The 11,834-nt window shown below is 42.7% G+C and overlaps 2 protein-coding genes across 3 annotated transcripts; one reads left to right on the top strand and one right to left on the bottom strand.

The window, feature by feature from the left end:
• Positions 1–506: 506 nt before the first annotated feature.
• ppt1 (palmitoyl-protein thioesterase 1 (ceroid-lipofuscinosis, neuronal 1, infantile)) lies at positions 507–6,524 on the bottom strand. Of its 2 annotated transcripts, none has more exons than XM_070984891.1 (10): positions 6,373–6,524; positions 5,018–5,140; positions 3,647–3,756; positions 2,821–2,948; positions 2,431–2,501; positions 1,791–1,893; positions 1,588–1,678; positions 1,235–1,333; positions 1,077–1,148; positions 507–948 (listed from the first exon to the last, which is right to left on the bottom strand). In XM_070984891.1, the coding sequence occupies exons 2-10, from the start codon at positions 5,130–5,132 to the stop codon at positions 826–828; spliced, it is 912 nt and encodes a 303-aa protein (XP_070840992.1). In that variant the 5' UTR covers positions 5,133–5,140; positions 6,373–6,524; the 3' UTR covers positions 507–825. The 2 variants fall into 2 exon arrangements, with proteins under 2 accessions (XP_070840992.1, XP_070840991.1); XM_070984890.1 differs by lacking the exon at positions 6,373–6,524 and adding an exon at positions 5,985–6,055.
• On the top strand, positions 6,427–10,852 carry rragcb (Ras-related GTP binding Cb). The gene is made up of 7 exons (XM_070984889.1): positions 6,427–6,606; positions 7,516–7,719; positions 7,807–8,006; positions 8,623–8,737; positions 8,822–8,964; positions 9,063–9,211; positions 9,839–10,852. Exons 1-7 carry the CDS (start codon positions 6,427–6,429, stop codon positions 9,970–9,972), a joined length of 1,125 nt encoding a protein of 374 aa, XP_070840990.1. The 3' UTR covers positions 9,973–10,852.
• Positions 10,853–11,834: the final 982 nt, after the last annotated feature.

The following is an 11,834-nucleotide window of genomic DNA, read 5'->3' as shown; positions in this document are numbered from 1 at the left end:
CATGAAACCTCCATCTAGACGATGCTGGAACAATTAAGATAGCAGGAAAATGATCATTCCGCGTGCTTTCCATTAAACCACACATAGGACATTCCTGATTATTAAAAAGAAAAAACATTCCATTCAAGGAGGCATGTAGGAAAAGGTCTGCGATCAAGAGCCAGGAGACGTTTGTTCAGAGTGGAAGAGAAAAGAGACTGAAGGGCGTAACGGTCGTTTAATGCTTCACCTCCTCCTCAGTCTCCAGATTGGGAAGATCTGCTGTAATCATCTGTGTAGATCCGAAGAATTTCTGAATGGTCTTAAAAGATTAGCCCGACCACCATCGTCTCTCCTCTTGCTCCTTACAGTGTCGGCACTCTTCAGCTCTCCAAGCTGTGAAGCTCTTCGCCTAATTTTCTTTTATATCGTCTCTTTTTCTCTTACCTCTTTTGTTTTTTTGGGTCCAAAAATCAGAATTCTGCTCATTAGTACTGGAGACATCATTAAAAATGTTGCAATAAAGCGTCTTTTGGGTTTGTCTTTATTGGATTGAACGTGTAGTATGTACAGGTTAAACAGCGTACGTTAGCCTGTTAGACGAAGGTAAATAAAAACAAAACAGTTTGACCTCATCAGAACAAAATTAGCTGCTAAAGTTTCACAAAGCGTCACAAAAACGGCATCAACGTGCTACAAGTCATCAGTGCAAATGGAAGGAATTACGAGCTTTCTGCATCCCTGCTCTGGTTATTGATCTTTACTCTTTCATTACATCGAAGCAAATTATTCCATTTCAATAGCTGAAGTCGGACATCAGCTCTGAGGCGACTGGCTGGGAGTGTTTTAACGCAAATAAGGCAGCAGGTGTGCGTCGAACCACTCTCTGGTTAACTGCAGATGGTCCCCCTCAGTTGCCAGAAAAACCAGCTTTCCGGCCTTATCCATCGCTGCCAGGCCCAGACGGTCCTGCATGTGGACACAGTTAGAGTTTGGTTTTCACCCTCAAACGTTAACGGTGTGGCACGGCGGCCGAAGCAGCTGACTCGCCATCATAAAGGCACAAAATGCGACATTATGCAACCTGGACACATTACCTCTTTGTAGAGAACGCTCTCCTGCAGAGTTTCAGTCTCTTTGGCCTGGCCGATTTTCAGGAAGCCGAACCACTGCAGGGAGAGTCGGGACAGGAGGGTTTGAGCTGCTGCTTCGTTATGAGCGGTTATTCAGGGCTGCTGTCGAGTGTGTGCGATACCTCCGAATCAACAGGATCCACCACAGAGTCCTGCAGGAACTTGACCATGACGAACTTCTCCAGCTGCTGAAGATTCTTCTTATAAGTCTCATTTACGGCCTTTAAAGCAGAAAAAAGATATCACAAAACATATTCACAAAGCTGGTTATGGCCAGCTTGACTCAGACTGCATGTATGTATTAGTTTGACAAAATAAGTTCATATCACTTGTAATAAGTCGCCCTTCACAAAGAGTTTATATGTTGGAACTTAAAAAAGAAATGCTGTCCCAGTGTCTGAACTAAGTGCTCTGAATTGTGCGTGAATGGCTGCAGGTGGGAGCTGTTGTGACGGCGCTGCAGCCGCATACTGACCCTCTCCTGATTGATGTCGGCCAGGAAGAGGCTGTGCTTCTTGTACAGGTCGTCGTTCAGGGGGTCGTGCCAGTACTGCGCCTGCACCAGGCTGATAAGCACAAACAGAATCAGTGAAACACAGCACACAGTGTCCAGGCCGCTGGAAGACACCAGCGTCACGGACACGCAGTCATTCAGGGAGGGAGCGAAAGACAACTCACTGTTTCTGAACCAAGTCGCTGTAAGCGCCATTGTTCAGAGCTTTGCGGATCATGTCGCAGATGTGGGAGCTCTCTCCGGGACACCTGGGCAGCCCGTACACACCTGAGGATTGAGAGACAGGGCAGGTGTTGTACCTTAACAAGAGCTTGTGATAATGATGATTCACAGAGCTTAAAAAGAAGTCTGGATATATGCTCACAGCTATTAGAGTCAAAATATGAGTGCCTAAATGAAGCTTCATCATCTCAGCTGTGCGTTTTTTATGTACTTATAACCTGGAAATATTTCACATGCTAACATGCATTTGTGAAAACCAGAAAATACCTGATTATCAGGTACATATGTGCAAATATAAAATACTTGAACTGAATTAACATCATGACGTGGCAGCTTGTTCTTAAAGATGAAGGCTTGTAAGCTACGTTCGCAATGAAGAAATTACTTCACAGTCTGATTTAATTCAAGTTTTCTCACTGTGAACAATGAAAAGACCAAAATCAACAGTGTAATCTCTCTATACTTCATAGTAATACTTTCTGTCTGCAGCACTGAGGAGGAGAGACTTTCCATCCAAAATGATTTTTAGAGCTCGGTTTTTCGGAGGAACTGAGCAAACCGGTGTTTTCATCACGATGTTACCTTGGTGCTGTCCGCCGATGGAGATCAGGTTCTTCATTGGTGGAGAGGGACAGCGCTGAGCCACAGCTCGTCTGTGAAGAGAGGAACCGGGAGGAGTCAAGGAGAGCTTCCTCATTCTTGTCAGGAGACAAATACTTTAAATAGAGGACATGTTTGAACAGAGGCTGCGACCTGAGAATGAAGCTCAGGACTTGAACCTTACTATCGTCACTCTCTCAAACAAGGTTAAAATCACGCTGTTCTCGAGCATATTGCTATTTTTTTGAAGTATTTCATTCACTCTGTGGTAGAATCAGGCGAGAAGGGAAGCTGCACAAACACACAATTTGCTCAATTTCGACCGCATTCACATAACAAAACCATTCAGTGTCCAGAACAGTGGCGACATACAGGAATTGTGCCCCCTGGGAGAAGCCCATAGCATTGTATCCTCCCTTCAACTTTGGGTCCTGAGCCAGCTGACTGCACACCATGGACACCTGCTCATTCACATCCATGAAAAACCCATTTTCTGTGTCCTGCAGGAGGAGAAACATGAAAAGCTCAGAGCATGACAGACAGATTAGGAGAAGAAAACGAGCCCCGTCTACGAGGAGAAGCGCTGAGAGATAAAGTCGCGGCGTTACGACGGATCAAAGCAAAAAGCGACAGAGTCATGCTGGATTGCTATGAATATTAACACTGAAATATGACATAGTGAAGGTGTAAAGGAGCTATTTTTCTGATGTAACTTGTCCCACCAGCACTGCAAATATCACAGAGGAGCAATCCTCACGTCAGGTGGATGTATCAATCAAACCTGCTGTATTGCTGCCACTAACCACACCACTACGTCACCTGAGACGATGGCTAATCGTACGTGTAATTCTGCGTTGAAATGCTCTTTTTCTACTGTTTTATTTTATACACTTATACAATTATTCATTCTTTTAATTTTCTTTATTTGTCTGTCCTTATCTTTTAACTGTTTTTGTGTATTGGTGCATTTTAATAACACTGTACACGTGAAAGCCCAACACAAGACAAGAGTTGAAAATCAGCTGTAGCTACAAACTCTCAGCGCATCACATCAGCTTCATGCTCGTTAAACTCAAACAAATAAATAAACATTAAACGGACAAAACAGAAGCGGCTTAGTTTTGGGATGAAGGTGGAGCAGAGACGAAGCTAACAGTCTCCTTCATAAGAGTTAGGAAGTATGTCCACTTTAAAGTACCTGGATGACGTTCTTTCCGATCATCAGCGAGAGCACGTAAACGCCAGGGATCTCCTCCTCGATCATCTTCTTTATTGCTCCCATGCTGAGCGGGTTACAGCAGCTGTCGCCTGGTGGACACGCGAAGATTTATTTTACTAACACTTAAATCCCTGTGACATGATTTATCGCTGCATGCTTTGTTCTGCTGCTGTCAATAAGGCACCATATGTGTATTAATCCGCTGCTGAAATTAGTCCCCTACAAACGTACGGTTTAGTCTTGTCTGAGTAATGTTTGCTGAAGGCTACGGTGCCCAGCTGTTTGAGGGAACGGTTTTGCCCTTTTTAAAAATGAAGCCATGAATTTGTGAGCAATTTTTAAACATTTACATGAGGAAAACAGGAGAAAATGCACTATTTACTACTGTTTGAGCAGTGTTTGGTAGAAAGTGGGAACAAACCGTCTTGTGTGTGACAGACATCGTACTGTCCTTACTGACAGCAAGAGAAACTATAAAGGGATGCGAGCTGTATCATAGGAGGGTGGGCGTAAACAAAAGCTCTTTTTAAGAAATGTTCTGGCTCATATTAACATCTGTTAAACATACGAATGAGAGAGCAGGTGAGTGAAACGCACAGACGGTTCAGTCTAGACGAGTCATCGTAGCCCATGTGACCTGACGGAGGTGCCTCTGGGTCACCTGAGCCAGTGTTGTTGAAGGAGAAGAGAAAGTGTTTTTGTTTTTCACTTCCCATGAAGCTTCGTTCCAAGCCACCATGGAATTAAAGCGAGCAACCTTCCATAAGTGTCGGGCTGCACGTCGCACCTCATCTCACATTACAGGTTTGGTAAGGTCTGCGTTTAGCTGTGCTGCTGCCTGAGAAGAAGAAGTGGTGTCTTGGGGGGTTTTTTGCTTTCACTTTCGCCAAAATGTGGGCGATAACATGAGCGGATGCATTGTGTGTAAAGGTGGAACTTGCTGTCCACGCTCTCCTGCTGTATTTCTTCCCCACTCTGTTCTGAAAGTCTGTCTGAGGACCAGAAACAGATATCGCTGTTGACATTTTGTCCCTTCATAAGTCTTTGAGACAAGATCTCAAAGTGCTTTTTCTGAGTTTCCTGTCTCCTTGCGGCCTACAGATTGTGACACAAAGGAGACGATCACACTTGTACTTTGCACGGAGTAGAGATGTAGCCTCAGTTTCTTTAACTTCATGTTAATATGAATGATAATGTCAGTTGAATACGATGTTTTTTCAACCTTAAAGCTGTGTAAGGAGAAATAAAGAAATGATTCTAGGAACAAATGATTCCTCAAAACAGGTTTATTCCTAACTAGGTAAATGTTTTTATCCTTTCGGTGTGAGAATGGGCAGCAGGGTCACTCACCCATCCCGTGCCACAGCACCACTGGGACCGTCCCATTGTTGGCTTTGTAAACTGGGCTGCCAGCGACCAGCAGCACTGGAGCAGCCAGGAGGAGACACAGGAGGGCTGCTGTCATCCTGGACCCTGAAACCAACAAACAGGAGGTCAAAGTGCACTTTTCTCTGTTGTAAAGCTTAATTACCTTTTCTCTTCTTCGCTTTGTGCTGTTTTATAAACACATAACTCATGATCCATTTTCAGTTCAGGTATTAAAACTTGGATTAAAATCCAATGTCACATTAGAAACACTTTCTCCACTGTTCAGTGTAAATATTTACAGATTGTTATCATGAACATGTTTCAATCTCTCATCTCAGGCCTGAGGATTCAGTGTAATCTGTCACTGTGAACATTATTCCTGCTGTCTTTGTACACTTTTTTATGAAGTGTTCACCTTTAAAAATGAGTTTGTTTTGTTGCTGTTTTTGTCAAACTCTTTATTGTTAATGTCTTACTAATATAATTAAATATAAAGCAAAACGGAATAACAGTAAAAATGGTTAAACCAACATTCAGACTGAAACAGACATGTTATTATCATGTGAAAAATATAATCTTAGTTTTACATTTCCTGTTATCTACAATGACTTTAATTCATTACAACTGCACAGACACTGTCTTAGATATATATCAGCACAACAGGGAGGATAAAACGGTGAGATGGCTCAGTATTAGTACGACCACGAGACAGAAATGCTTTCAATGAATCCTGAGGAAGTTAGCTCGAGCAAGCTAACCAACTAATGAAAGAGCACAAGGTTTCCATCAAATAAATCAATGACTAAATACATTTTGACCTTTGCTGTCGCAGATTTCTGCAATGAAGAAGGTTAAAATTAACCCACGATTTAAAAAAAAACAAATAGTTTTGATGTAATAAGTCTAATTAGTGTTCCAAAGATCCTAAATTACCAAAAACATTACTCACCGTTGATGTACTCTTCCTACTTCTTGTTTGTCACTGTGAATCACATGACTATGTTTAGAACGAAAAGCCAATCAGATTCTGGGGGCGTGGCTAACAGCTAAGAGGGCGGAAGTGTCTAACTAATGACTAGCTTTTTTTAGTAATCCTCTCTGTCGTCCAATCTTATTTAACGAAATCGTTGCCGATTTGTGGTTGTTTAATATCTTGGTATTTTTTATCTAGAACCCTGTTTGGATTCGTTACGGCCTGACGTGTCTTTTTAACATCTAAACACCGCGCTCCAGCTGCTAGCTGATTAGCTTGCCATGCTAGCTCGTTGTGAAAATCATCGACAACAACATTCCGGTACGGATTATTTATCCAGTTAACGAAAAGTTCAGATACTGACCGGCTTCAAGGAGAGCAGAACTAAGAGAGAGCAGGCCAGGCTGTGAAGTGCAGGATGTCTATTCAGTATGAGGAGCCAACGTTAACGGGGAGTTACGATGTTGTGGGTTCGTTTCCTAAAAGTTTTGGCTATGGGGTGGAGGAGCCGGACATGGAGGAGAGCTCCACATCAGCTGACAAACCCAGGATACTGCTGATGGGACTGAGGCGGAGTGGAAAGTCATCAATTCAGAAGGTAAATTACCTAAAACTACCGCCAAATTAACCGAGAATACACTTCTTACGTTACATGAGTGGGACATGTATAAATACCATGCACACCTGGCTTCTTATGAGGTACACCTGGCTCGAGCTAAATCAACAGATCTGAAATGAATCTCACCTTTATGAGGATTATTATGATCAGCTTCTGTTTAAACTGTTTAACAGAGGTGTTCATTCAAAATCATAATACTGGAGCTCTCTTGCCATGTACTGAAAGGTGTTTGTACTGTTTAATCTGTGTTCATTAATATAAATGCAGTTGTCCAAAATTTAGAGACGCTTCTCAGTATTTCTTAAAAATGTTTCACCACAACTCAAAGTACAGCAGCCAAAATGAGCATAAACTTGAATCAGCACCTTTTAAAAGCAGCTTCAGCAAAAACTGACCATTATGACCTTTATGAAGGAAGGATTTAATGCAGGTTTAGTTTTAGCTCACTGCGCTTTAAAATCTGGCAGCTGACTGTAATTATGACCCAAATAACTTGCCCTGTCATGACGTCTGTTGACTCGAAAGTCCAATGAATAAATCAGTCAGGCGCTTGCTCATCACAGACACATCAGTGTTTGTATATATGTTGGCTCATTGGTAACGAGACATTTCACATGCTTGGCTATAACATGGATATATTCCTCTTCTGGAAAACGGTTTGAAAAACAGTCAGTATGAGGCACTCTGTCCATTTTAATATTGATTCCCTTAAACAGGATACACACACAGAAGACAGAAGTAACAAAAGTAGAATTACAAAACACAATTGGAGTAAAAAACATAACTAAGTATTAAACATATTAAAAAGGTCTGAGGTGAATCTGACTGTGAACCAGACGAGACATTGAATGTAACAGTAGACTGAGACAATAATCTGCCTCTGTCCAGGTTGTATTCCACAAGATGTCCCCCAATGAGACGCTGTTCCTCGAGAGCACCAACAAAATCTACAAGGACGACATCTCCAGCAGCTCCTTCGTCAACTTCCAGATCTGGGACTTTCCCGGCCAGGTGGACTTCTTCGACCCCACGTTTGACAGTGAGATGATCTTCAAGGGGACCGGGGCCTTGATCTTCGTCATCGACGCTCAGGTACACCGTAGGTTTGTAAGGCTTCCTGTGTGAGATGAATCAGCACGTCAGCTCTTCCTGTGCTGAACACGCCTCTCCTCTTGTCAGGACGACTACGTCGAGGCTCTCGGGCGGCTTCACCTCACCGTGTCTCGAGCCTACAAAGTGAATCCGGACATCAACTTTGAGGTGTTCATCCATAAAGTAGACGGTCTGTCAGACGACCACAAGATAGAGACACAGAGAGACATTCATCAGAGGGCCAACGATGACCTGGCAGACGCCAGCCTGGAGAAGCTACACCTCAGGTGAGCGTGCGGCATGTCTGCACAGGTTAGATACTGAAAGCCGAGATTAGCTGCAGGTCGCTCCGAGGAGCCATGTGTGAAATAACCTCGTGTACACTGAAGCTGCACTTCTTAACGTTTAGCTGACGGTCAGAGCGGTGAACAGAAGCGAGTCGCACTGCTCTCAGTTTCCATCACGGTTAGTTTTGTGGTGAGCGCATCAGATCAGCCCGGTGTGCTGTTACGCTGACATTCACAGGGCTCCTAACAATGTCAGATCACAGTCAGGGGAGTAGATGCGTCGCTTCCCTCTGTGCAGTGATACAGTCGGTGTAGTTTAGTAGAAAGAAAATAGTTCCTGCATGAAACTGCTCACAACAAGATCTGTGGATTATCTTCAGTAATCGGGTCTCAGCTTTAAAATGTACAGTCGTGTTGTGCAACTCTTCCACCTAACAAACAGCTGTTTCTGGAGTTGCATCTTCCACCTTTTGGTAGGAGGCCTGTAGGTAGGGTCAGACATTTGTGGTTCATTGCCTCATCCTCACAGGAAGCAGATATGACACCACCTGGGCTTTAACTCATTTGGTGGCGCTGTATGTTTTAGTGTGTTAACTCTCCTTCTTCCCCTCCTCAGCTTCTACTTAACCAGCATCTACGACCACTCCATATTCGAGGCCTTCAGCAAAGTCGTCCAGAAGCTCATTCCTCAGTTACCGACGCTGGAGAACCTTTTGAACATTTTCATATCTGTACGTCGCTTCATTTTCTAACTTAACTACAGAAAGAAAGCCCTCTCTGTGCTCTGTCTTGTTAACATCCTGCGTGTTTTGCAGCACTCTGGGATCGAGAAAGCCTTCCTGTTCGATGTTGTTAGCAAGATCTACATCGCCACAGACAGCTCTCCTGTGGACATGCAGTCCTACGAGCTGTGCTGCGACATGATAGATGTCGTCATCGATGTCTCCTGTATTTACGGGTGAGAAGAATTACATCCTGTTTGTTCTCAGTGTTGGCAGTGACTGCATCCTTCCTATGCAAAGTGTAAATGTCTTTCTGTCCTCTGCCTCTTGGCAGGCTCATGCAGGACGGCAGCGGCTGTGCTTATGACAAGGAGTCTTTGGCTATCATCAAGCTCAACAACACGACAGTGCTTTATTTGAAAGAGGTCACGAAGTTCCTCGCGCTCGTCTGCATCCTCAGAGAGGAGAGCTTTGAGAGGAAAGGTGTGGAGTTTTAGGTTGTAGAAGCAAGCCGTGTACTGCTATGGACGGGGGCAGCAGTAACAGGGATTTTAGGCACCTAAAAGTTTAAGTGTACGTTATATTTTGAACATTTTCACCACTTTGCCATTAGACAGCCCTTTCCAGTGGGAGCTGAAGCCGTCCAAAGCCCCAGACTCCTTTGACAAAGACAGTCATTTTACCTCACAGAACACAGGAGTTGGTGGTCCACCACTGCCAAGATCCCTTAGTTTGTTTGTGTTATTGTGTGACTTCTGTGTTTTAAACAGTAAATTTGAATTCACCGAAGTCACACAATGAGACAAACTAAGCAACCGATCGAGGCGGCAGTGGACAAAAAAACAAATTGTCTTCTGTGAGGTAAAATTACTGTTTTTGTCAAAGGAGTCTGGAGAGAGTGATATGAAGTGGTGAAAATGTTCAAAATATAACGTACATTTAAATTGATATTGATTATTTTTTGTAGCTGAGCCTTCTTTAGGTGGTCAAAGTGTGTTGTGTGTCCACAGCAGTACATGTCTTGTGTTTTGGACGCTGTCTTCTACACTGCAAAAGCTCTGCCACATTTGAAATTTAAGGCTTTCCATTGATCCTTTTTTGTCTTTGTAGGTTTGATAGAGTACAACTTTCATTGTTTCCGAAAAGCCATCCACGAGGTGTTTGAAGTTGGCGCCTCACCACAAGACGTCAGCTCGTCCAGAAACAAGCTGAAGTACGCCGCGCTGAACGGGAGCGCCGTTTAAAAGGCCGAAGATGAGACAAAGTGGGATTGTTTGGTTTCCCTGAAGTGCGGCGAGGCGGCACGACGTGGAGAAACAGCACGAACGCACACATGCCTCCTGACACACAAATGATGCCTTACTGTGCGCAGCTGATCGTGGATCAGTTAGCGATGAACTGAGCTCAGAGTGACGACTCAATCTGATCTGCCTGTATTGTTCAGGTCACATAAGCCAAAAAAAAAAACTCAACTGTGGTTCCTTCTTTCCGCACATGTATCGGTACTGAAATGTCTAAGACATCTGTCAGCTGTTTACCGTCTCAGCACGTTGATTCTGTGCAACCTAAAAACACTCCTGATCCCGTCTAAGTGCTTGTCAAATTGAGCTCAGTGTGAATGCTCCGTCGACTCGAGCTCAAGCTGCGTTTCCAGGAACTAGACTTCATATTAGACTTTCACCTTCCTGCTCATTTTCCATTGAAATATTGAGTGCTGTAAATGGATTTAATCCCCGTGTGGAAAAAAAAAGCAGTGTTTGTTCTTCAGTGTGTCTTCTGTTGATAATGACTCGTGAGACCAGGACCGGTGCTCTGCTCAGGATCTCCACAGACCAGAACTGTGCCAGTTACACCATTAGAGCCTTGGTTAGTCAACGGAGGGGGGGGGCAGCATGTTGGTCCTAATGGAGTCTGGAAATAACTGGTGATGCGTTTCCTGCCACGCCTGCTGACGGCTGACTTTATGTAGCTTGATGAACGTTTTTTTTACTTCGCAGGTTCAGTTTGTAGCCATTTGTTTTGCTTCGGGACGAGTGTTGAGTCCGACCTGAATAATATTTCAAACAACTCCAGGATTTGTTTTTACTATTGTACATATTTCTTTAATAAAATATGTTTCATATTTTTGCTGAGTCATGCTTAGCTGTATCTTCCATATGGAAGCCCACTTAGGAAAAAAAATCCACCACATTAAGTATTTTATAATTTTAAGAACTTTATTATAATTATTAGATAATTTGTGGTAATTTTGAGAAAGATTTTTTTATATTTATGATGTGCTAAGTCATAAATATGAGAAATGTATTAAAATGAGATAGCGTTAGTTAACTATACTTTTTATTATGAGGTCATGATTTTGAGTTTCTCATCATGCGATATTAAGTTATAATTATGAGAAACTTAATCTCTTAATTAAGATTAAGTGTGTCTCATAATATCTCACAGTTTACCAGGTCAGGTGTAATCTTATACTGTATGTATGAGATATTAAATGAATTAAAATCAGTCACCTAATTTTTGCAATATAAAGCTTTTTTCTCATAATTAGCATTTGATAAGTTCATCATGAAGCGTCTCATAATGCTGAGACAGTTCCTAATAACTGCACTGTTCAGAAACTGTCCCATGATAATGAAATAGAGTTAATTAAATACCTGCCATCAAGTGTTTTTCGCCCTAGAATCATGATATTCTCTGATTCAAGTCATAATATTTAGGCATTGCCTCATCATTATTATACATTATCAAGTGTTGATTATTTCCTTGTGAAAAAAGCTTTCAGACTATTTTTAAAATTAAAATCTAACTGCTGTCTGTGCATCCACTCTTAGCTGAACCATTGTAACTAACAGGTTTGAACAGCAGGTGGCAGCATATTCACGTGTAAATATCTGATATTTCTGGACAGCGAAGAAGATTTCACCCTCACTCACTTGTGGACAACAGTTCAAATAAGTTAATCATTTCTACAAATACTCCACCATGAGGTCTGAGCCCTTGCAGTCCATCAGCAGGTCCCGTGAATAAGCTTAAAGACGCCACACACGTGAATGAAAAGCCTTCATCACATCATATACACGTCTTACATCCTGACTTAATGGGTAGT

Source organism: Chaetodon trifascialis, chromosome 17, assembly GCF_039877785.1.
Source record: "Chaetodon trifascialis isolate fChaTrf1 chromosome 17, fChaTrf1.hap1, whole genome shotgun sequence".
Classification (NCBI taxonomy): Eukaryota; Metazoa; Chordata; class Actinopteri; order Chaetodontiformes; family Chaetodontidae; genus Chaetodon; species Chaetodon trifascialis.
Note: the sequence above shows the minus strand (reverse complement) of the source record. Positions and strands in the feature narration are given on the sequence as shown.